Here is a 25,743-nt window from a genome sequence, read left to right as displayed (position 1 = left end):
AGACAGTCCTGGTAAAACACAGCCTGCAGATCTGTCCCTGTGAAGATATCCATCTGCCATCTGAACATCTTCTTAGCACTGCCCCAGCATGTCTGCCCTCGTCTCTGAAAGCCTGTTTCAGTACTGTTCTCACCAGTCTTACAGTAAAGAAGCTCTCTTCCCACCTCTTCTGTGTAGTGCATGAGATGTATGGGAAAGATCAGTGTGGCCACACCAGTACATTATTACCTTTATTTGCAACTGTGTAAAACCTGGCCTTCTACTTTATTAGTGATGTTGAACTATTTTTTTTTTTGTATAAGAATTTTTATGCAGCATTCACTGCAGCAATTGTGCTTTTTCTATTAGTCGTCTCTAAAACTGGAATACTCTCCTCAGTGCTTGGATTTAATTCTAATTTTGCTGCTCCAGGGGCAGATCAAAATGGAGCCACACATGTTAACTCAATCTAATACAATAATTAGAAACATTAGCTATAAATCATTTAACAACACCAAATAGCAACTGCATGACACTAAGCTTAAGAATGATTTTCCTGAAAACAAGAGTAACTGGAAGGTAAAAGAGGGAATACATGAACTCATAGACTTAACAAATCCAACAAACTTTCTCCTCTTGATGACAATACATAAATAAGATCCTCTATTTATTTGTATCAATCTCTGTAGGGAACAGAGCACTAGTACATAGATGTTCACAGGAGCACTGCAAGGCAGGCAGCAAGGGGCAGACAGGACAAAGGCACTTGGTTAAACAGCAGTGAAATACTCACACTGATCAGTGCTGCAGTCAGCCCCTACTGGAGACAGGCAAACTCACACTCCCTCAGCCTCAGCACCAGCCTTCATTTTATGAGGCTTCATAACGTTCCGTAATTGCTATATTTTTTTCTGTCATTCTGATAAACATCCAGTGGCCTAGATAGGACATCCCACAAACTGGAACAGGTGTAGCTTTTCAGCATTGCTCTGACCTTCTGACATAACTGAGAATCAAACTCAACCCTATCACTTGGAAAATTCAGGAAAAACAAAGGAATAGGAAATTGATTATTTCAGTCCACAATGTAGGAGTCATAGGATTTCCTTTGAACACTGTTTGACACGAAATCATACACTGAAACTCACCAGTTGTTCCCACTTACACTCAAGAGGGGCTACTCAGACATGTATCATATATCATGTATGATGTAATCATATATCAAGTTGCCCTATTAATACAAGATAGGTCAGGCACTTACCACCCAAAACTTCCAGCAAGTTCTGTTACACTACAATTGTAACACATCTATACACCTTTTCGAAGAAAAATCACCAGGGATCAGTCCTCCTCAGAAGCAAAAATATTTGAAGACATTGTGAAATGATTTATATTAAATAAATAATTGAAGCTTTAAGATCAGGTGAAAGTCTCATGAGCAATTAACAGATGTAAAGCCCTTGCTTTTCATTTGGAGCTACTAGAAGAAAGAACTTCAGTATATTGCTGTCTTTGCATGTTGGTACTACCCACATATTACTGCTGCAGTCGTGGTACAGAATGCCCCACGACCCAGAGCAGCTGATAAAACTTGTGATCAATCACATGTTCAGAGTTCAACTGTGCCAGCATACAAAAAGTTAGGAAAAGTCTAGCATCATCTCACATGGAGTTTGCTTAGGTTATGGTAACATTTGACACCAGCATTCCAGCATCCTCATTAACACTTGACCAGATGGCATCAAACTGACTTTCCAGATTGCAGGCATGCACTTAGGATGCTTGTCAAGGGACAGAGGGAGTTGTCTAACTGTATAACTGACACAAACACAAGAGGGAGTCTGTAAATAGAGGTAAACTAAGAAGAAAGTCTTTTGCAAACACACAGCCTTGTATTTTTATGCCACAAAAATTCACCTCTCCTTGTAGCTTAATTGATGTAAAAGCCATAGAGCTTTGACAGCGTTATCCTTTCCCTCAAAGAATTTGCTTTTGGGGCCATCATGAGCCTTTGCATATCATATAGTTCAAGAGGGCTTGCAACAAGAGCCAAGAAAAATCTATAGCCAGCTGGCAGTGCCTAGGAACGTTTGCAATCTTTCTGTTCAGTTTACTGGATTTCTCCTCCCCCGCTCACCCCCTCCCAGTGCTTCAAAAGAAACTCAACTGACATTTTTATTACTATGAAGAGATGAAACCTGAGTTACATTTCCCTATAAAGCAGGAAATGCTGCCTAGCAAAGCCTCTGCAGATCACCTCTCCTTGCAGAGGTTACACAGCCCCAGCAGACTCACCCGCCTCTAACTAAAGGTAGTTAACATCTGGTAAGTCTCCAAATATTCCCCAAGCTGCTTCTTCAGCCCACACCAGCCAAGGTCTACTTGCACAGACTGTCACTGCAACTGTTTTAGAGGAAAGCTTAGTGATGTGTCTGACTCAAGACTATATTTCTGAGGGCCTAGACAAGGTGGCATTTCCAATCTGAATAATACCCATTTTTGCAATGAAAACTTGAATTCAAAAGTTATGGGTCCTCTACTCTAAGATCTTTTATAATTATTCTCCACACAAGCAGACAGGATTTGGGGTTATTATATACCTGCCAACTTCTCTCATGTAATTCTGAAGGAAGCTGATGCGTTCACTTCTGCTGAATCATTCAAGACGAACAATAAGTACTCAAAGAATAAATAAGGAATTAAGTTATTCTCCAGAGACAGAAGTTTGTTTACCTTAAGGCTTCTTCCTATCTCCTTTTCAAACTTCTTCAAAGATACAGCCTGCTTTTTGTGCAAATACTCAAGCCTTGTCAGCAAGTAACAGGAAATTAACTACTAATTGCAACAGGGCACCTTTTCCTTCTCTTTGCATTCTCACCACCAACAGTAACAGCACAGGGCTATCTGTCCTGCCCTACTAAGTCATGCATAAATTTTAAAGTCTTCATTTTTTTCAATTCAAAAACAATGCAGAACTTGTTTTAATCTTTTAGCTCTCCTTAGCTAAAGAAGAAGTGTCAAATGGGAAGCAACCAAAACTACTGTAAATGGAAAAGGGAAGTAAAGGTACAAAGACCCTAAGTGAGGGGTATTTGTCCCCCATCTACTCTCAGGTAAGAAAATGCAAGTTAAGTGCTCCTGTCACACAACTTGTTCCCAACTTAGCTCTTCACTTATCAGACTGACTCCAAAATTAGTTGTCTTTTACTGTGTTAAACACTTATTTCTATTACTATGTTTAGTACAATCAGGTACTAAATGCATGTAATTAGCTCAGAACTTTACATGACCAACACCACCCTGAGCTTGTGTAAAGAGTTTAACACAGATACTAAAGTAGCTAAAAGTCTATCATCCTTCAGATACTGGTGCATCTAGTTCTTCCCCACCTCTCTCTGTATCACTGAGCATGTACAGAACCATGTTAAAACATCATCTAAAAAAATATTTCTGAAAGCAAGATCAATACCTAAAAAACCCATAGTTTTTGTCCAGTGATAATAGTCAAGCACTCAGAAGTAAAAATTCCTTCCCATTTCAGTCCGGAAGGTGAGAAGCTAGAGTCTGCTTTTAGGTAAGAACTGGTAAGGAATGTTGCCACTTAGAGGAAGTTAAGTTACATCAAAATCAACCTGTACCTCCCCCAACCCAAACTACTTCCTAAGAATTCAAACACTTTATCCAGATGTCATTTCTACACATTTCCTAAGTCATGCACCACCTGCTAGTTGAGTTCTTCAGTGTCAGGAGCATGTAGGTTTCCAACTGACATCTTGTGTGCAAAACTCAGAGAGTTCCACTGCTCTACAGTAATTCTCCGTATTTTCCCCAGTTGGGGACATTTGGAATACTCAGGTTCTTCAGCATGAATTCCTTTTGCAGACTCTGGACTCTTTTGTCCAGTTGTGTTGCAACAGTGCCAAGAAAAATCTAAGAGGGCTACCATTAAAATGCTGGGGAGTTAATACTTTGATTCACATGTGTCACTCTCCAGACAGCGGAGAAGTCCCATGAACCAGTTAATTCCCATCTGTGTTTATGGAATTAAAAATTTAAATGAAATTACTCTGTTATATGAATAGTTGTTTATTCAGCCATTCTTTGCATTTTACAGCTGGAATTCTGGAAACTCAAACACCACATCTTTGCCTGTGAGCTTCTTGTACACACCAGAAAATGTTTCCACCTGTGAAGACAAATAAATCTTGCTTATACATGCTGCATGAACAACTCTAAGTTAACATACTTAAGGTACTATACTATTTGCCAGTGTATCTTCACTCTGAGGCAATTTTTTTTTTCTAGATTAAGGTAGCTGAGGATTTACACAAAAGATACATTTCCTGTAGAGTATTTGGGCTCTCTCTGATTTTCAACAATGAGTTGAACAACAGTGAGACCCTGAGAGCTCAGCAGGCCCAAACACAAGCTTCATTTCACCCAGCCAGAAAAAAACCAAGCAAAATGCAGGCTCTACTGAACACATCTGTTTAAGGTCAAAACTAAGTGCTTCACTTGAAAAACAAAAACACAAACAAACCAACCAACCCAACCAACCCCTATTCATACAAAAAACCCAATAAAACACTGACTGGTCCCATGAGGGAACTACTTTATAATCCAGGGGCTTTGGCAAGTTGAACTAGAGCTTTAATTCAAAACTGTCTTGCCTCTATTTCCAGCACCTTGGGGATGTCAGAATGCCACCCCCACCTGCATGAGAAAGTAAGTTTTTTTTTATTTACCTTGTGTTCAACATTGTTCTGTTGTGCTTTGTCCAGATGGACTTTTATAAGCCTGCTGCCGTCCAATTTTACGCGGATTCTCTTGCCCACGATTTCACTTGGGAAGACCAGGTCCTCGAGAATAGCATCGTGCACTGCAGTAAGTGTACGGCTGAAATGCCACATTGATACCATTAAAACACATCCTCTTAAAAAATTTCCAGTTTTACAAGGTTTAAATCTTCCATAGCATGCTTTGGCTGAAAATTCAGCAGCGTTTACTCTCTTTAATGCCACAGTGTAACAATACAGCACTATCACAGGGCATGCAAACAGAAAAGAAAAATTCTACAGAGTGTAGAAACTTAATGACTGCACAAGAAAAAGCAGCCAGGTTTCTGACCTTTTAGATCATAATACTGATTTGAGGCAAGAGCCTTGAAACATTGTTCTATTTCTACACATTTAATAAATATTTAAATCAAAACCAAATTGCTCCTTCTGCAACTCTGCCAGAGACACTGACTGGAAAAGTTTAGGTGTGTAAGTAACCTCAGCTGCACAGAGTACATTCATAGAGACCCAGTTTTGGAAACACTGGTTTCTTCATCTGCCTACGCCCAAGCAGCTTAGAAGACCAATGTAATACAGAAAAAGACTAGCTGGCCAATTCAAGTTCCTGCTTAGAAGACTGCTTGAAACCTGCATGTGTGTTCCTGAACTGTTCAGAAATGAGCCAACATGAGAAAAGGTGGCCCAACTCTAGAGGATTAGTAAGTCTTCTGATCCACAGCATCCTGATCCACAGTTTCAGGGCAGTATCACCAGTAACTAACACCTGTGTCTACATCACCACTTCACACCTGCCCAGACTGGCATAGCTAAGGGAGACAGACATCCAAAACAACACAGCAGCCTGCTCTCATCTCAGGCTGAGACAGGGGCAGTCCTGCACACCTGCCTTTCCTCGTGCAGAAAAGTGGTGGACAGTGTGCCACAGACACAAATGCCAACTTCTCCAACCACTCTGCAGTGCTACTTAAAAGAACACAGGCAGAGTCTTCCAAAGGCAGGACTGCAGCTAGATGAGTATTGTGAAACTGTACTTTTAAAATCCATGCCTGAAGACTGCAAAATACAGTAACACATGACAGGTATAATACTGGGGGGGGGGCAGGGAGAAGCTACAAGACATGCCACATGTCATAAAGAGGACAAACTTTTAAGACATGGATTTAGATAATGATATAGCAACATATAGATGAGACACTGACATCCACAGAGACGTAGCAGTGTTGCATGTCTAGCAATCCAGTGACTAGATGAGAGCAGGGAGGCCATTTAACACAGATGACTATAGTATTGCTATCAAATTCATATCCAGAGGGACTAGTACTCGTACCTACAGCCCTTCTCAGCCACTCTCCCTCACTGCATCCCCTTCAGTGTGCCAGCCTTGACTTCTGCACACAGTCTAACATGTGATGTGGAAGAGTTTCTTCCTACAACTTTAAAAAAAAATAGTTCTTGTCAGCACACTGAGGTAACAGAGACAGCAGGTTGGGGTTCCTTAAGCCAGCACTGCTAGCTAAAAATTTGCTACAGCTGTAGCTGGAAATAAAGAGAGTGCTAATGCAACACAGTGCCCAAAAGTGACCTTTCTACTGAACACTTTAGCAGTCAAATGACAGATACAAAGCAGTATTTCAAGCAGTAAGAGAAAGGACAAGACCAGCCAATCACTTGAATGACATCTCAAAAACTCAACTAACCATTACTTGACTAAACTACCAGCTACAAAAGAAGGCTGTCATACTGAATCAGTAACATTTACCAACCTCCTCGGACGCTTTTGCTTGTTTTTTGTGCGGCTTTTTCTTGTTGGCTTGGGCAGAATCCTTCTCTGTTAAGGCAAGAGAAGAACAAAAAGGCAGTTCTCAGTTATCTGGTTGTTACAATGAACTCAGAAACTTGCACCTTTTCATGCAAACCAACGCATAAAAAACCAAAAAGGAAGACTTAAGTATGCTTAAAGTTACATCAGCGTTAGAAACTAGAGAACTAGAGTTGCTTGCAGAATGTGAAGTGCTGTACTGCTGCATTTCTCAATTACTACTCCTGCATTCAGTACATTGAAATAGAAGATTTGTACTTCATCCCTTCTCTCCAAGAAGAGTTTACTGTGTCTCATCAGCACTGTAAACACACTTCTTTGGGAACAGAAATCCCAGGGAATCTCAAACTTTCATTAGACTAAGCCTCTGGTGCAAACCAGAGTAGTGAGCTCAGTTCCACAGAGAGCTAGGGGACATCTGAGATTGAAATGCTAGTTTTAACAGAAAGATGTATTGCACAATCCAGATCAAATCCTGGCTTAAATATAACCTGTTCCAAACTAGGATCTAAATGTTAGGTCAGTAAAACCTATTTTCTACTTTCCTACTGCAAGTGTAGATGTTTTAAAACATTCTAGGATGCAGTTTCTTTCTGCATTAAAAGTTTTAGCCACCTATTATACCTATTTAGCAGTATTTTCTACCATCACATCACAGCTTCTCCATGATTGTATTCATGATGGGGTTACCATTATCCAAACTGGGTCATGTCAGTCAAAATCACATGTTCCCTTCTAAACTAGATTACTGAATTGATAAGGAATTCTCAAGGGATTACAGAACCACAGAATCTAAAAAAAATTATCACTGAATATGCTGAGTTGGAAGAGACCAACAAGGTCCATCAAGACCAGCTCTTGGCCCAGCACAGAACATTCCTACAAGTCACACTGTGCCAGAAAGTATTGCAGAAACACCTCACAGCACTGTGTCAGGCTGGTGGTGTGACCACTTCCCACAGAGAAATCACATGTTCCCTTCTAAAATAAATTACTGAATTGATAAGGAATACTCAAAGGATTACAGAATCACAGAATCTAAAAAAAATTATCACTGAATATGCTGAGTTGGAAGAGACCAACAAGGTCCATCAAGACCAGCTCTTGGCCCAGCACAGAACATTCCTACAAGTCACACTGTGCCAGAAAGTATTGCAGAAACACCTCACAGCACTGCATCACACTGGTGCTGTGACCACTTCCCACGCAGGCGTGCTCCAGTGCTCAACCACCCTCTGGGTCAAGAACCTTTAGGTGAAGTGAGCCAGAGGCACTTCATTAAAATGAATCTCCTTGGCCATATAAAGATTCAGGGTAAGGTGCTCTGGCTCTAGAAACTTCATTGAAAATTTTCACCTAGCTTCAGTTTAATTATCCACTCTGCAGACAGATCCCTAGTTTGTCCAACCCTTAAGTACTGGCCAGAGATCCCTGCAACACCTTTTCACCGTAGCTCCTGCCATATATTTAGAACTTGCATGAGGTTTTTTTCCTCCTTTCCTAGTAACTTAAATTTTAAGTGCCTAGATCATTCAAGTGTAGCAAATTTCCTAATAATATTTGCTCCCTTTTATTTTAAGCTTTGTGTGCAAAACTTCCGACAGAGTAAGAGTGGCCAGAGCAAGAAAGTTATATCCTCCATGAAACAACTTTACATCTCACCATGTTTCCACTGCTGCCTGCTGAAAACATTTTAGATAGCACCCACTGAACACCCACAACATTTCCTGCTGGTACAATGAATTACTATCACTGTTACCTTGAATGGGTAATGCAACACTGGAACATGCGTGAGCCTGGACTAGATCACCTGCAGATATCCCTTCAAATCAACATTTTTGTGATTCTAAGGGTTTTTTTACCTGAGCAATGAACACCACATGCTTTCCACTAAATTTCTTCTCCAGCTCCCGAACTAGCCGCACCTGAATCTTCTGGAAGGACTTCAGCTGAGGAACTGGTACAAAGATAATGATGGCTTTTCTGCCACCACCTACTTCAATTTCCTGAAACAAAAGGACAAAGGAAGCATTAGCTGGGGGTTGAGAAGTAATGTTTGGTCTGACCATGAATCCTAAGCACAGGTATTGATAGTCTTGCTTCTGACTCTGTAGGGCAGGGAGTGCATCAGAGAGCAGTACCTGCCTTAATGCCCTACAGACCAAGCACTGACAGAAACACTTCCATCAGAGTACTTGTTTTGCTGTGGAGGAGTGATTGGGCAATAAATCCCACCACCCCTTTCAGAATCACATCCTCTGAATAAGCCCATTCCTTCTGCAAGATGAGACTCAGGTGCTAGAACTACAACTACACTGAATGTTTACTATCCCTGCTGTAGATGTGCTGATACAAAGTTTCAAAAGTTACTCGCCTCCAAGGCAGACTCCAGACAAAGTTTAGGGGAACAAATCACTTTTAATCTACTGCTTCATGGAAATCACCTTCTGTCTGCCACTTACCTAACCTAACCCTAACCCTAACCCTAGGACTACATCACTACTCAATCAAAACATTCATCACCCCTCCACACACCAACAGGATTACAATACTCTAGGACAGGTTACTTCTCCCCTGGACTCTCCGTTGAAACCTAACCTGCATAGGCTTACAAGGCACTTCTCCCATGAAACTGGCTGCAGAGACATCCTCGTTCTCCAACAGAATGGAAGGATGGATGGTTCTTCACCAGCTGCCTTCTCATATGAGCCAACTCAGATGCCCATGGGAGATTTCTCATAAATAAAATCAAGCAGCTAAGTAAACAACAAAGACTCTTCTAAAAGCATTTCACTAAGGACAACTGGCATTGCTGTACTTTCAGAGACATGGTTTCTTCTGAAGGCTGTTCAGCTCATACACCACACATGCTGCTTTCTGCATTCCCAGATTCTTTTTAACTCAACTCTAAGCAGTCAGGCCCTGTGTCTGTACAGGTAAACCTGAGCAAAAGCCAAAGCCCATCAAAGTTTCTGATTGCAGTGACCTGCTTCATTGCTGCCATCTCCCAGGCTGACAAATTCTAACACTAACTTCGTTTCTCCTTTTCCACTAATTGTCTTCTTTTTCTTTCTTGATGCTTCAGCTGCCTGTATGATCTAGAACTGGAAATGTACAAGGAGACTAAGCTACACTATCAAGTCAGTCTATTGCCTCAATTCACCTACCACCTACTAAGAGCACACAAGAGAATCACAGCGATTTTGATTTTTATGAAGAGTATCGCAGTTTATGTTTCTAAGTTTCTGTAACACCTACATTTCCAGCCAGTATCAACATGCAAAAAGCCAGCTTCACACCCCAAACCCAGTCTGCAGAGACATAAAGTAGAATCGTTGTTTTCAAACACTCTTATTTAACATATTAAATTGCCATTTAGGCTTTTACAGTGGCTTTTCAGACTAGTTCCTAAGAAAAACACTATTACGGAATCCTACATGCTAGCAGCAAATACCAGAAGCTAAGCTACAACAGCAAATAACAAAACTACCACAGGCCATGAGGACTGAAGACACCATTCACCTAGTACATTAATATCCACAAAAACTAAACACACACAGAACAAGTCACCACCCAACCCTTAGTGGAGAAGGTCCAGCCTACCTTAGCTGCTGTGATGTTCAACTCCCGCAGCTGAGCCTTTAAGTCGGAGTTCATTTCCAACTCCAGCAGAGCCTAGAAAAGTGAAGTTGTGGAACAATCCTTTACATACACTTCAGTTCATGAGAACACTTGAGACCAAAGTGTGTCCACAGTGCAAAGAGCAGGTACAGACTTTTAACCACAGTCAACATCAAAGATTTAACTTCCTGTAAGACACACCAACATCCAACAAGTTTAACTAATGGAAACAGAGGCTGACTCAGTTCCCAAGTAAAACCAGGAAAGAAAAGACGTTGACAGGATCATCCTCAAAGTTTAGGGTCCGGACAACTGTATCTATAACTTGGAGTGACCGAAGAGAACATGGAAAAGCCACGTACCTGGGATATACCAGACTCGAACTCATCTGGCTTTTCGCCATTAGGCTTCACGATCTTGGCGCTAGAGCTGAACATGGCCTATCTGCAACGCAAAAGAACACTTCGGCTGTCACCAAGCACGTGTCACCTCTTCCAAACACAGCCAGGACTCTCCAATCCGGCTGCGCAGCCACACGCTCCAAAACCAAGCCAGAGGACGCCCCACGGGCCGGGCCAGCCCCAGCACGTCGCACCAGGGGTGAGTACCCGGCCACAGGAAAAGCGTCCCAGGGAGCGCGGGCCTGCCCCCCTCGGGGCCCGCTGCGAGGCCCCGGGAGCCCAGGGAAGCGGCTCCGCCACGCAGAGCCCCACGGGCGGCTCGAGGGGCGAGCGGCGCTCCCGGGCCCCGCTCCCGGCCCCGGCCCCTCCTCCCGCAGGGCGCCGCCGGCCGAGGGAGGAGGGAAACCCCGCCGGCTGGCCACCCCCGGCCCCGGGCGCCCCGGCGGCCATCGGGCCCCGGGCTGGCGGTAATCGGGCGCATCCCCACTCCGCGGAGCCGCGGGGGGCCCCGCTCCACGCCCGGTCCCGTATCGCGGCGGCCCCAGCGGGAAAACGGCGGCCCCGGCCCGGGCACCCACCTCGCTCCGCGCCGGCCGGGAAAAGGGGGAGCTCTCGCGAGAGCAGCACAGATCGCGGCCCGGGAAGGCGCTGGCCCCGCCCACCCCGAGTGAAGCCAGAGCCGGAAGAAGGGCAGGGCGGGCGCTGCGAGCACACCGCCAATCCGGGGCAGCGAAGCCCGAGCGGACATTGAGGGTCCTGGCGCGGGGAGGGCGGGCTGGCTCATGCGCAGTGCCGTGGAGCGCGGCGGGCGGTGGGAAATGGGAGGTGCCCTCCCGTCCCGCCTCAGCCCTTTGCGCTTCCTGCGGCAGGGAGCGGAGGAGAGACAGGGAAAGGCTGCTCTGCTCGGCTCTGTCCCTCGCGGTTAGGCCGAGCCTTCTGTGTGGGACGCCCCCGCCGCACCTCTCCCAGGCAGAACTCTGGCCTCTGGTGCCGAAATGGCGCTCCTGTGGAGAGGCGCCACAATGTCGGCCGTGGCAGCGCGGCGCGCTGGGTTGCGCAGCCCGCGGAGGAAGCGCGGCTTTGCCTGCGCCGCGGAGCTCCCTCTCCCTCTACCCCTGTCCCTGCCTGCCGCCAGGGCTGTGCAGGACGGCAGCAGCCACCGCTGCATGGTGTTTTTGCCTGCCCTCTCCGTTACACCATTCCACATTAGTTCAGCCGTGCGGAGTTCACCCTTGTGCGGAGCAGCGCCGGCGCGGTCACCCCCGGCCTGCGGCGGGGCTTTGTGTGCCTCTCCGTTACACCATTCCACGTTAGTTCAGCGGTGCGGAGTTCACCCTTGTGCGGAGCAGCGGCGGGGCGTTGTGTGGAGCCACGGGCAAAGCCATGCCAGGGAGCGTGCGGGCAACCCGGCAGTGTGGGCAACCGCCCGCCAGCACAGAGCAGCCTGGCTCTGGATTTTGTTTGCCTCTGTAAACGTGACCTCTCAGTCGCTTCCGCTAAGACAGTGTCACAGTGATCACAGTTCCCAGACTCTTACTGGACTAGAAATAATGCATGAGCCTTCAGCTGTGTTCAGGTACTACAAACTCAAGGTGAGCTTTCTGGGCTCAACGTACTCTGTCATCAGTGGAAGCACTCTTTATATATACTGTATTATTATCTAACAAATAACACTTGCACACTGATAGAGCAAGCTGTACTTTTTAATTTCAAAAAAAGTGACTTGCATGTTGATTCACATAAAAGTGCCTGACCGTATCTGTCTGGAGTTAAAACCTTGCCTCGACAAAAAATCCCCATCTTGACACTTCCTTGTTGACAGATTTAGGTTTCTTGTTCAAGGGGTAAGTCCCACTTGGAGGCAGCTGTGCAACTCTTGGCACATACTGTCCAGGGATGGTAGGCCCAGGAATGGGGTTCAGAGAGCTGGTTCTGTGCTCAGATTCCCTAGATTACCCCAAGAGCAGCCAGCTTAACCTTGTACAAACACATTTGCTATTACCATGTAATGCTGTGTGTAGTCTGTTACTTTACAAAATGCAATAGTGGAGTAATAAACCCTTGTAAACAAAAAACTGACAAAGACACCAACATCCCAGACTAAACAACCTTAGCATCTGCAAAATGCAGCTCATCATGTTTTCTAACATTTGTGGACTTTTCACTAAATTTATGATACCCAGAAAAACAGATTGTTCAGTGCCCGTTTTTCTCCCAAGTCACTCTTCTTTCCTTTTTCCATTCAATGAATGGGAAAAACTGCTCAGCTCATACTAATGGCCAGGATTAGTATTTATAGAGATTTGGTTTGGCTAAACAACAGTGATCAGGACCTGACTGAAGAGTACCAAAAAGAAAGATAACAAGGAATCGTCTCATCAGTCCAGTAGTTTATATTGAGAAGCCACTCATGAGAGGGAGAAGGAACAGGTGATACGTGGGTGGATCAAAACATGACTGTTCAGACCATTAATGAATAAAGATGGGACTATCCTCAGCTTCCCATCTCCATGTTGTGAGTGCTGAACAGACCAGGATGCTGCATAACAGCAATGAGGAAAAAAGGTGTAGAAACATGTTTCCTCTTGGACATTGAATTTATGTTAGGAGAAGGATGTAGAATGGTCAGTGTGCCTGGTACCCAGTAATGCCTGGTACTCAAATAACTGACAGGTTTTTAAGAACCACTGTGGACCTGTGATCTTTAAAAGAAGTCATGCCACTACAAAGTAATGTGATTAAGAAGGTTCTTATGCCATTCTGTCTCAGAATGGGCACAGTGAAGAAGTGGAGAGAATAAATTAGTCAGATGTGTAACAAGTGTCCCAACAGTGACAGGATGCTATATGAAGTCTCATGAATGTGTAAGGAAAATGCAGTAATTATATTTTCATACAACCTTGACCAAGTTGTTTCTCAGTTCCACCAAGGGCTGCCAAATACACAAGCTCTTCAGATTTGGGTTGTTTTAAGAGAAATATTATCCCTTTAATACACATAGTAATTATGTGTAATGTTGAGCCCATTTATTGGTTTTGCAACAGAAGGCAAAATTAACACCAGTGTTTCACATTCTTGGCATTTTGCTGGGCCACCCTTGTAGGTCTGGACAGAACTCTGCAGCTCTGGCGCCATATGGTCAGCTTTGTCCCAGGGATCTGTACTAGGGCTGTGAGGGAAGTACAACAGCTTGGATACCTTGGGCTGTTTCTGGAGGTGGCCACACCAGTGCCCCCATCCTTGCTACTCTGATCTTGTCAGAAGCTGAGGTACTGAATTTGGCACACACCCAGCCCCCAGCACTGGTCTCCCAGTACCTGACTGTCCAGGTGCTAAGAGGATGGTGCCAGACTCTTTTGGGGCTGTTCAGTGACAGGATGAGGAGTAGTGGCCATAAACTAAAACATGAGAAGTTTCACCTCAACATGATGAAGAACTTTTTTACGTTGAGAGTGGCAACTGCCTGGGGAGGTCGTGGAGTTTCCCTCTAGAGACATTCAAAACCCAGCAGTCATGCTCCTGTGTCACCTGCAGCAGCTGACCCTGCCATGGCATTGATGTCCAGAGGTCCCTCCAACCCGAAGGACCCTGCGATTCCGTGAAGGTGTTTCTCCTCACTCCAGAGGCCACCTCGAGCAGGGCTCAGCTGGAACACACGCACCTGGAGCCTGGACAGCGGGATGAGAACCAGCTTAAGGACCTTGTTCAGCTCCAGCCTCCCGGACGTACTAAACATGTCAGCGCACCTGAGGGGCCTCCAGAACGAGGGGGCTTGTGCAAAGCCGCTGTGACCTCATACGCCTCGTGCCCCACCCCCAAACAACAGCTGATTTAGGTTTAAAAAATACCATTATTGGCGGGGGAAAGGAACAAAACCAACCAAACAAAAAAGCCAAGCCACACAAAACCCTGCGCTGTGGAATTTTCTGGTGTCTTGGCCTCTCTGGCGGCCCGTAGGAGGCCCCGGCGCTCCGTGAGCGCGGCGGCCGCGCAGGCGGGGCGGGGCGGGGGCGCGGATGGCGGCGGGGCCGCGCGATGCTGCGCTGGCTCGTGGCCGTGCTCAGCCACTCCTGCTTCGGCCCCAGGGGCGGCTCCATGTTCTACGCGGTGCGCAAGGGCCGGCGGACCGGCGTCTACCGCACCTGGTGAGCAAGGGCCGGGGCGGAGCGGGGAGCCCGCCCGGCCCGGCCTGACCGCTGCCCGCTCTGTTGCAGGGCGGAGTGCCAGGAGCAGGTGAACAAGTTCCCCTCCGCGAGCTTCAAGAAGTTCGCCACCGAGAAGGACGCGTGGGCCTTCGTGCGCGCCGGCCTCCCGGGGCCGCCGCAGCCCGAGCCGGCAGGTAGCGCGTCCCGGCCGCGAGCAGGGAAGGAGGGCGGGCGGGGCTCGGGGCGGCGCGGCGGCTGAGCCCGCGCTGCGGCCGCTCCGGAACAAGGGCACCAGCCCCCGTTCGTTCCCCGGCACGGGCAGCAGCCCCTTCATTCCTCCGCACTGGCTCAGCGCCGTGGCGATGGCCTCCGGACACGGCGATGCATGTGCCTATGCAGTGAAAGTGTTTCTGTGGGTGTTTGGAGAACGTTTCTTGTTCTGTGTATTTCTTTTCGATAATAGTTGGGGGTGGGGTGTGTCAGATAACGGGCTAACATTGCTAATAGTTGCTAACAACTGTTGTTTTTTATCCTTCCTTTTTTTTTTTTAGAGGCATTTAGTTCTCCAGCTGTAACACAAGAAAATGGTAGCCAGAGGGAGGAACCAGACTTAAATACCATGTGTTGCAGTACATGTAAAAGGCCATATGAACAGTCTACAAACGAAGAGCAGATTGCAAAGCGTGTAAAACATGATGAATTACACTCAGTGTGCTCAGTACCAACAGTCAGTGAAGATAAGTTTTCATATATGGGTGAGGTCTTTGATAATTCCTTTATTTATTTTAATTTCTTTATTCTTTGTGACAAACAAGTGTAACTATTAGAAAACTTTTAGGGAGGTTTGTATATGGCAGCATTAGGCCCATTATTTCTTTTTGAAATGAAAACATGAACCATGATCTATTTGCCCACATTGCCTTTCAGTGTAATTTTGATTGGTTTTAACTGGTATGAATATATAGCTTAATCATAATGTTATAGGTGTGGTTTTATGTGTGTCTGGGCTACAGATTGGATGTAGCTGTGACATTTTGAAGAAGACATGAACTGTCGTGAAAAGTATGAGACTTGGGGCAGAAGTTTTTGAGGCTGACTGGTTTGACAGCAGTGAGGCTGTCAAGCTGCAGTGGGACTTGAGGTGTTCTGCACTGCTAATTCACATGGCTTCTGCAGTTTCTTGTGGAAGGGGTTTTGGGGCTTAATATACTGGCAAACATTTCTTCTATCTTAAGTAGTGTTTTTGAAGAAGTGCTGATTTTGGTAATTTTTTTGCAGGTGACTTTGCAGTTGTTTATACAGATGGTTGTTGCTCTGGTAATGGACGTAACAGGGCACGTGCTGGAATAGGTGTCTACTGGGGACCAGGCCACCCTTTGTAAGTAACTCAGTGGATTATTTTTTTTTAATTAATGTATTCTGTTTGTTTTTTATATGATTTACAATACCAGCCTCCTTTTAAATATGAAACTCTGTTGTTGAGATTCATAATGACAGTGTTACGAAACTGAGTCAGGAGATATTGAGGGGAACAGAGAAAGCAGCCTCTCTGGGAAAAATCAACTGGAAATAATATTCCTGTCTTTATTTTTTAATTGTAGCCAATATACACCATTCTGGATACTTGGAATAACTAATCTGTTTGTTCTTTGGACACAGAAATACCAGTGAGAGACTTCCTGGACGGCAGACTAATCAAAGAGCAGAAATCCATGTAAGTAGCAAATGTCCTGAAATCCTTCTCCATGTTAGACTGCAGCTGCACTTTCAGGCCTATTTCAACTCTGGTTTTCAGAAACCAGTATGGAGCTCTAAGAAAAATATGCAAAATATTCAGAGTTATGACTTCAAATAGTTATCTTCAAGTTTTATTGGTCTTTATTGGCTTTGAACTCAGTAATTCACCTTGAGAATTTCCAAATATCACTAAGCACAACTATTTAAACAGCCTTATGTTAGAAGAGTCTCACTCTCAACTCTGTGTAGATTCTCTTACATTTTTAATGTGTGTGTTCCAGACCTTAGAGTGAGGACTGCTGAGTATTGGTTGAGAGTCAGCTTCTTATGATGGCAGGATCAGAGTATCATAATCCTTAGATAAATATAAAAAATAATTTGAGGCTCCTGACTGTCTTCTGTTGACAACAGCAGATTTAGTCTTCTCTTCATCTCCTCTTAATTATGGTATTGCTGCTATCTCACACTCCATGATTGGAGATGAACTGAAATGGGCAGCTGATCTGCTTAAAAACTACCAAGTTCATTTCAGAGATGGTGTTGGTGTGCCAGTTGTCAGATTTGTCACTGAAGAGGTTTTCAGTTCTACATCCACACCCAGCCACTTCTCCCTGTAATGTTTCAGAGCACCAAAAAACCCCCCAACCTGTTAAGGCGTCTAGACTGTTGGAACTGATATGAATTCTTCTCCCCAGAGTTTTGGAGAAAATGCCTTGGTGTTGATGGAAGTTTTTATAGTTAGAAAACAGGTTAGAGAGCTACTCCTTCAGCACAGAGTTGAACATCAAGATGTTATGAGGTTTTGTTTGTTATTGAAACTTAAGTGCCTGCCTCTTTGCCTGAATCATAAGAATCTACAATACATAATTTTGGGATCCTCTGCACTAAAACATGTTGATAACCATTGGTGGAAAGGTTACAGTAATAGTTCCATGTTAGTATCAGGTACTTTGTTTAATTCCATGTGGTCAAGATCCTTTGTGACCTTTGGTTGTTTTGAAATGTTCTTAAGGCAGCCTGCAAAGCAATAGAGCAAGCCAAGAGTCAAAACATCAAGAAGTTAATAATCTACACTGACAGCAAGTTTACTATTAATGGTAAGTTAACGAGTTTCATTTTCCTGATCCCTAAAGGCACTGCATGCTTTTTCATTACATAAGACCCACAGAACATTCTGAATCCTGGAGAGAGGAATGTAAGGAAGACAGTTCATAACTTACCACTTATGACTGCTTGGGGGAAAACTTCAGAGTATGAGACATTGCCTGCTAAGTGCATGAAATAGAGTCAAAGTGTCTGTTACAGTAAATGCTGACAGAAGTAACACCAGGATTTGTGTCATGAGGTGTTCAGTGTGACACAAAAATCTAGAAACAATGTCGTTCATGTATAGGCTGTTAAGGCTGTACTCAGGAAATTACTTGGAAGTTGGTGTGGTAACCTGTAGGGTATTTGTTGTTTTGCATGTGTTGGAGAGGCTGTCTTTAGCACACACACTTGTGAAGTACATCCAAGTTCTCTTGCTTCCAAGCTTTTAGGCTACATTGGAAGACTAGTCAGAGATATGTGCTCAGAGTATGTATTAAAAGACCTGGACAACATAATTTTATTCTCTATAAATACCATATGAAGCAGCTGATAAGACTTAATTTTGGAAAAAATCTTCATTCTCTTTCCTCGAGATCTTCAGATTTTGTTCCTGTGATAATCTGGAACTACATAAGTTTTTGTTTGTTTGTTTGTTTAGGGTTTTTTTTTGTTTTTTGTTTTTTTGGGTTTTTTTACTCAGTTTTACAAAGGCAATGCATGTTTGTTTCTTTCCAGATCACTTTGGAGATTTGATTTTGTGAAGTTTTTTTGAAATAACATTAAAAACTTAGTGCAGATAATGGTTGAAAATTAAATGTTGCTCTTTTTTTTGGAGATTGATTTTGTGAGGTTTTTTTGAAATAACATTAAACAAAAACTTAGTGCAGATAATGGTTGAAAATTAAATGTTGCTCTTTTTTTCTTAGTCTCTTTGGTTTTTTTGCAGTTTCATTTTGCATTTTGGGTCACTGAGGTGCAGGTGCCATTCTTGTTTAACCAAAGGTATTTTGTAGGTGTGTCTAGGAGTTATTATTTAAAAATGTTTTGTTTTTTGTTTTTTTGGGTTTTTTTACTCAGTTTTACAAAGGCAATGCATGTTTGTTTCTTTCCAGATCACTTTGGAGATTTGATTTTGTGAAGTTTTTTTGAAATAACATTCTTCAGATTTTGTTCCTGTGATAATCTGGAGCTACATAAGGTTTTTTTTGTTGTTTGTTTGTTTAGGGTTTTTTTGGGTTTTTTACTAAATTTTACAAAGGCAGTGCATGTTTGTTTCTTTCCCGATCACTTTGGAGATTGATTTTGTGAGGTTTTTTTGAAATAACATTAAACAAAAACTTAGTGCAGATAATGGTTGAAAATTAAATGTTGCTCTTTTTCTCTTAGTCTCTTTGGTTTTGCTTTTTGGTTAGTCTCTTTGGTTTGCTTAGTCTCTTTGGTTTTGCAGTTTCATTTTGCATTTTGGGTCACTGAGATGCAGGTGCCATTTTTGTTTAACCAAAGGTATTTTGTAGATGTGTCTAGGAGTTATTATTTAAAAATACCAAAGAAGGAGGCTTGTAGTTAAGTACAAATTTCTAGGAGGTTTTGTGTGCAAGAGTAGAGATTTCCTATTTGGTTCAGGTCATGAAATCAGTAAGGATGTCTTACATTGCCCACGCCAGCAAAGATACTAAAAAAAAATTAAAATCCTTACTTGAGGAGTAATATAGAAAATTCCCTGGTGAGCAGTAGGCTTTGCTTACTGTATCATCAAGCAAATCCCTAGCTTTAGTTTACTGAAGTTCATGAGATACTTTGTGTACAGTGCATGTATAAGATTGTAGTCTTTAAGTATTTGTTTGGAAACACAGATATTTAATGTAATGGTTGGGTAATTCAGGTAATAATGCTGTGTCTAGGAGTTATTATTTAAAAATACCAAAGAAGGAGGCTTGTAGTTAAGTACAAATTTCTAGGAGGTTTTGTGTGCAAGAGTAGAGATTTCCTATTTGGTTCAGGTCATGAAATCAGTAAGGATGTCTTACATTGCCCACGCCAGCAAAGATACTAAAAAAAAATTAAAATCCTTACTTGAGGAGTAATATAGAAAATTCCCTGGTGAGCAGTAGGCTTTGCTTACTGTATCATCAAGCAAATCCCTAGCTTTAGTTTACTGAAGTTCATGAGATACTTTGTGTACAGTGCATGTATAAGATTGTAGTCTTTAAGTATTTGTTTGGAAACACAGATATTTAATGTAATGGTTGGGTAATTCAGGTAATAATGCAAAAATACAGTCCTGAAAGACAGCATCAGAGCAGCAAAGTAGATTTATCTTTTATCTCCAGTGTTTTTGCCTGAGACTTTGTACAGAGGTTAAAAGGCTGTTGGCTCCTTCTTGATCCTTACTGGCTTCTTTAACAGCACTCTTATGGTGATACCCCCTTTGCACAGGTATTACCAGCTGGGTTGACAACTGGAAAACAAATGGCTGGAGAACAAGTTCAGGAGGAAGTGTAATAAATAAAGAAGATTTTGAAAGACTTGATAATCTAGTAAAAGACATAGAAATTCAGTGGGTAAGTTCCTTGTTTCTTGTTCTTAATGACATTTTAAACTTGTTTCTGGTGGAAACTTAAAAGTGTGATCATAACTAAGACTTTTGTAGAGCACAGTATTGTACATCCTTAAGTAAAACTTCAAATACAGAAAAGCTGCTTGTTGTATTTAAAGCAAATTAGCAACATAACCTAGATTCTTGAAATCAGTATTTCATTTACTTAAATGAATATTTGTATTTGTTTCCTGTCTCTTACGACTGCTTAGAAATGCCTGCAAAAATTGTTTTTAGTTTGATCGTGCTGTTAGTAGATGCAATTTCTGTTCCTGGAAATCTAACCTTAGAATATAACTGGTTTTTGTGTCATAGCTGAATTTCTGTATTTGCTTTTCAGAACTATTTAGGATGCTGATTGGTTGGAGTAACTCAATTGCATGGCTATCTTTAAACTGGGAAAACTGAGTGTGTGTAACCCCAAATATACTAACTTTAGTTTTCTGTGCTTTAGCTGTATTTGATACTAAAAAAAAATTAAAATCCTTACTTGAGGAGTAATATAGAAAATTCCCTGGTGAGCAGTAGGCTTTGCTTACTGTATCATCAAGCAAATCCCTAGCTTTAGTTTACTGAAGTTCATGAGATACTTTGTGTACAGTGCATATATAAGATTGTAGTCTTTAAATTAAACATCTGTTTGGAAACACAGATATTTAATTTAAAGGTTGGGCAATTCAGGTAATAATGAAAAAATACAGTCCTGAAAGACAGCATCAGAGCAGCAAAGTAGATTTATCTTTTATCTCCAGTGTTTTTGCCTGAGACTTTGTACAGAGGTTAAAAGGCTGTTGGCTCCTTCTTGATCCTTACTGGCTTCTTTAACAGCACTCTTATGGTGATACCCCCTTTGCACAGGTATTACCAGCTGGGTTGACAACTGGAAAACAAATGGCTGGAGAACAAGTTCAGGAGGAAGTGTAATAAATAAAGAAGATTTTGAAAGACTTGATAATCTAGTAAAAGACATAGAAATTCAGTGGGTAAGTTCCTTGTTTCTTGTTCTTAATGACATTTTAAACTTGTTTCTGGTGGAAACTTAAAAGTGTGATCATAACTAAGACTTTTGTAGAGCACAGTATTGTACATCCTTAAGTAAAACTTCAAATACAGAAAAGCTGCTTGTTGTATTTAAAGCAAATTAGCAACATAACCTAGATTCTTGAAATCAGTATTTCATTTACTTAAATGAATATTTGTATTTGTTTCCTGTCTCTTACGACTGCTTAGAAATGCCTGCAAAAATTGTTTTTAGTTTGATCGTGCTGTTAGTAGATGCAATTTCTGTTCCTGGAAATCTAACCTTAGAATATAACTGGTTTTTGTGTCATAGCTGAATTTCTGTATTTGCTTTTCAGAACTATTTAGGATGCTGATTGGTTGGAGTAACTCAATTGCATGGCTATCTTTAAACTGGGAAAACTGAGTGTGTGTAACCCCAAATATACTAACTTTAGTTTTCTGTGCTTTAGCTGTATTTCTTCTAAGGAAAATTGGTAAGAGAAGGTCTTTAAAATAACAATTTTTAAATTGTTTTGCTCTCCAGTAAAGAAGTAAACTAACTTCTGTACAGGTATTTCTGGTAAAATGTATTTTTCTGTAACCTCTAATATCAGTGCTTAACACTTCAGGGAAATATATTCCTTTGCCTCTTAAATTTTAGCCTAATTATACCATAAGACCACTGATTTGAGAAAATGTGTGTACAGTTGATTTTTGTTGCTAATGGCATGTTTATTTGGCTTCTGTCTGTACTCTGTAGAAAACAGGATGTATAGAAATTTAATGTGCAATTTTTTAATGGGAATTTTTTGCAGGCCTTCATGTTGCTCTGTGTTACAGAGTTGGTGGCTGCAATTTACTGGCTGGTTAGATTTTATATAGATGCACATTTTTCTCCTATATGCTATTGAGGAGAAAGCATAAAAGTTTAAAGACCAACTAAGTTCAGCTGTTCTTGGGAATATTTTACATAATTAAAAGATTCCTTTATACACACTTCTTAAATCTGAATCTCTGGGATGAATTTTGTTACAGGAGGAGTGTGTGCATACAGAGTCCTCTCTGGGCTGCAGGCACATCTCTGCTCCACTGTGGCCCTCCTGGGCTGTAAGGGGGACAGGCTGGCTGACCATGGTCTGCACCACAGGCTGCAGGGGAATCTGCTCGGGTGCTTGGAGCACCTCCTCCTTCCACTGACCTTAGTGTCTGCAGAGCTGTTTCTTTCATATAATTCATGTTGCTCTGTGTTACAGAGTTGGTGGCTGCAATTTACTGGCTGGTTAGATTTTATATAGATGCACATTTTTCTCCTATATGCTATTGAGGAGAAAGCATAAAAGTTTAAAGACCAACTAAGTTCAGCTGTTCTTGGGAATATTTTACATAATTAAAAGATTCCTTTATACACACTTCTGAATCTCTGGGATGAATTTTGTTTCAGGAGGAGTGTGTGCATACAGAGTCCTCTGTGGGCTGCAGGCACATCTCTGCTCCACTGTGGCCCTTCTGGGCTCAGGCTGGCTGACCATGGTCTGCACCACAGGCTGCAGGGGAATCTGCTCGGGTGCTTGGAGCACCTCCTCCTTCCACTGACCTTAGTGTCTGCAGAGCTGTTTCTTTCATATATTCTCATTCTTTTCTGTGACTGTTCAGTACCTTTACCATTTCTTAAACATGTTACCACAGAAAAGCTTTGCTGATGGGGCTGTGGGTCCCTTTTGGAGCTGTCTGGATGTGGCTCACTCTCATGTAGGGGCACTGCTCATGTCTTTTCACAGAATCCACACCTACAGTCCCCCACGTGGTACCAAAACCTTGCCATGTAAATCTAACGTCACTTCACACCCACTTCATGCTTATCCCCTCTGAGATGTTGTCAAATAGCAAGCTTGATTTTCTTCCTCACCTTCCTACTCTGCCCTTAGTTCTGACAAGGATGAACTTAGGGTGTAAAGTTTTTTTCAGTTACTAATTGATGGATGGGCAATTAAGACATCTGAAAATTGAGAGGATCTTTTAATAACTTATGTATGTATCTTAAGTGAGTGCTGTAACTACCAAGGCTTTTAGTGGTATAGAGGACTTTGGCTTTTAGGGATTTGGAAAACTCAGTTTAACCTCTGAATGCAGGAAGGTGGGAATTTTGAATTGGAGCTGTTGTCTGCATTTCTTAAAGGATAGGTTTAGCTAGTCCTTATGCTTTTCACTAATTCCCATAAAGATGATAGTCACAGTTTGGCAAGAGGAAGAGAGACAATGAAAATCTCTGGGGAAAAAAATCCTAAGGGTTAAATATTAAGTGAGGACCTCTGAGGAGGTGCTCCTGTAGCATCAGTGACAGAGCATTGCTTTATCAAATTTCATCTACTTTTTTCCTGGTTTCTTCCATATCTAACACTGCTATATTTTGTCCTGACAGATGCACATTCCTGGTCATGCTGGCTTCCAAGGAAATGAAGAAGCTGACAGACTAGCAAGAGAAGGAGCTTGTAAACCAAAGTGCTGATGGCTTGGGACTAGAGACTGTTGCATTGGGAAGAAAGGGCCTAACATGACAGCAACAATTTGAACTGCTGTAATTGTTTCGGAGTTGAACTTTGAGCTGTACTTCTTTCTGGCCTGAAGCCCTAAATATAAACGAACTTCTGGGAAGGAAAACCCCAAATTTTCTTCTGTTGCATTTGTTTTACAGTTAAGACAATATTTAGTTGATGATACTGATATTTGTTTTTTCTCCATCTATTGGAAGGGCTGTGGTCAGTGCTTTTAGCTGTGTTGTGTACTTACGAACTCACCTTAAAGACAGGCTTCTGAAGAAGTAATTTTAAATCAAAGTGTTCTGTATTTTCCTCTTAATGAAATAAATGTCTTTTTTTTTTTTTTTTTTTTTTTGGTGCAGAGGTATTTATTGCAGCCCAAAACAGCTGGGGCAGACTTTGGGGTTGGTTGATTTGGTAGGAGGTCACCTAACACAGCTGTCCATCGCTCCGCTCTGACATTCTGGTACTGTCAATAACTGCTCCACTGATGGGCTTGTAACACTGACCTGTGTGTGCCTCACAGTGTCAGCTACAGCACCAGCAGCTTTCTTTTATCGTGTTATTTTGCAGGGTAGCATGAACAGACTAAAAGTCCGGTCACAAGAAAATAATGAATTTTTACTGTTCTCTCTATGTGATTCATGTCCAAGCTCTTAATCTCTGGCTTTCTATTTCCATTAAGTAGGTTTTTTTTATGCATACTGGTTCTTGTTAGCATTGTTAGTTCCTCTTGAGTATTGTCCCAAAGGTAGTAATTAACATTTCATCTGAAATGGGACTAGAAGATAAGCTTCTCCATACCTTCCAGATCTCAAGTGTTTGACTTCATTTTTTTTCCAGTCAATTATGAGATTAATGGAATGGCTAATGTGCACTTGAATTGGAGAGTAATTATCAGTAATCAACACAGGTTTATGTTCTATGCAAGCATACAGGAAAAGCAAACAGGTTTGTTGGGTTAAATATGGTACCTTTATACCACTGAATAGCAGGGTTTAAGCTACGAGTCACTGAAATGGTTTTGGATTTGTTAATTTCTAGATAGATGGTTAGAGCTGCAGAAGTTTGTTACTTAATAGTTCTCATGCATTATAATATCTTTCCTGAGGCAAAGTGTGAGGTTTTACAAATTTAGTCACATGGTTGTAGGAGGAGGAGGAAACGGGATATCTAGTAGTTAACAGGTCAGTGAGGATTTTTATTTTTTTCTCTCATCCAAAACTGCACATTAAAGCTCATCTAGGGCTAGAAAAGGGCACTGGTTGGGCCCCCTCTGCTTCTTTGTATATATGCACACAATCATCTGTTTACTTTAGAAGTTTGGCTGCAAAGAAAACAACCATCACCCTGATCAGATTTCTAGTAACTTGCCTATCTTACATATTATGCTAAACAAGTAAGTCCTCTTTACTGTATGGAAATCAATTTTTTTTTGGCAGCAGGAGCTTTGAAAAACCTGTAAGATTGTGGTGGGTAAATCATAACTCTGTAATACTGAATTTAATACTTGATTACCTGACTCTAATAGGTAGATTATAGTAGAAAATCTAACAGGACAGAGTTTTACATCAATTTCATATGACTGTTTATTCTTATTCTGGAAATTCAGGACAGAAGAAAGCCGAGAGGGAGGTTACAAGATTAAGGCTGATTAATGGATGGAAAACAAATAGTACTTCTCAAAAGGACTTAACAGGGGCTCGAGGGCCTGCAGAGGATGGTGGATGTTGGAGTAATCCTCTCACAGAACTGCAACTTTAGGAGAATACTGGCATTTAGCAGCCACTATATTCAGTGCTGGCTGTCCCAAAACATCTACTTGTCCTCCATGTGCCTTAGCACAGCTTCTGTAGAGTATGTTTCATAACCAGTAGTGCTTAAACATAAATACTATACATTAAAAGGATCTGGTACCTTTTTATGAGAATTGCAGTAGTAGTGGTTGAGAGACCTTGGTAAGTAAACTATGAAGAAAAATTCTAAGGAGAGATTGTTTCAGTTGTCTGGACATAATA

The 25,743-nt window shown here is 42.3% G+C and overlaps 3 protein-coding genes across 3 annotated transcripts in view; 1 reads left to right on the top strand and 2 right to left on the bottom strand.

Annotated features, from left to right (window-relative positions):
• Window positions 1–3,909, bottom strand: part of COLEC11 (collectin subfamily member 11) — a 44,446-nt gene extending 40,537 nt beyond the window's left edge. Inside the window, exon 1 of the mRNA XM_039715581.1 lies at window positions 1,241–3,909. The gene's annotated coding sequence lies outside the window, so the exon portion shown is untranslated. The remainder of the gene's footprint in view (window positions 1–1,240) is intronic.
• Window positions 3,910–4,045: 136 nt separating this feature from the next.
• RPS7 (ribosomal protein S7) lies at window positions 4,046–11,308 on the bottom strand. Its single transcript, XM_039715583.1, has 7 exons — window positions 11,198–11,308; window positions 10,581–10,662; window positions 10,201–10,272; window positions 8,460–8,603; window positions 6,542–6,606; window positions 4,725–4,875; window positions 4,046–4,165 (listed from the first exon to the last, which is right to left on the bottom strand). The coding sequence occupies exons 2-7, from the start codon at window positions 10,653–10,655 to the stop codon at window positions 4,088–4,090; spliced, it is 585 nt and encodes a 194-aa protein (XP_039571517.1). The 5' UTR covers window positions 10,656–10,662; window positions 11,198–11,308; the 3' UTR covers window positions 4,046–4,087.
• A 3,293-nt stretch (window positions 11,309–14,601) lies between these two features.
• On the top strand, window positions 14,602–24,077 carry RNASEH1 (ribonuclease H1). The gene is made up of 8 exons (XM_039715654.1): window positions 14,602–14,764; window positions 14,834–14,958; window positions 15,316–15,519; window positions 16,043–16,142; window positions 16,424–16,478; window positions 17,514–17,598; window positions 20,027–20,151; window positions 23,608–24,077. Exons 1-8 carry the CDS (start codon window positions 14,655–14,657, stop codon window positions 23,692–23,694), a joined length of 891 nt encoding a protein of 296 aa, XP_039571588.1. The 5' UTR covers window positions 14,602–14,654; the 3' UTR covers window positions 23,695–24,077.
• The last annotated feature ends 1,666 nt before the right edge of the window (window positions 24,078–25,743 follow it).

Source organism: Passer montanus, unplaced genomic scaffold (assembly GCF_014805655.1).
Source record: "Passer montanus isolate IOZ18808 unplaced genomic scaffold, ASM1480565v1 scaffold34, whole genome shotgun sequence".
Taxonomy (NCBI): domain Eukaryota; kingdom Metazoa; phylum Chordata; class Aves; order Passeriformes; family Passeridae; genus Passer; species Passer montanus.
The sequence above is the reverse complement of the archived record's forward strand: the minus strand, read 5'-3'. Positions and strand labels throughout refer to the sequence as shown.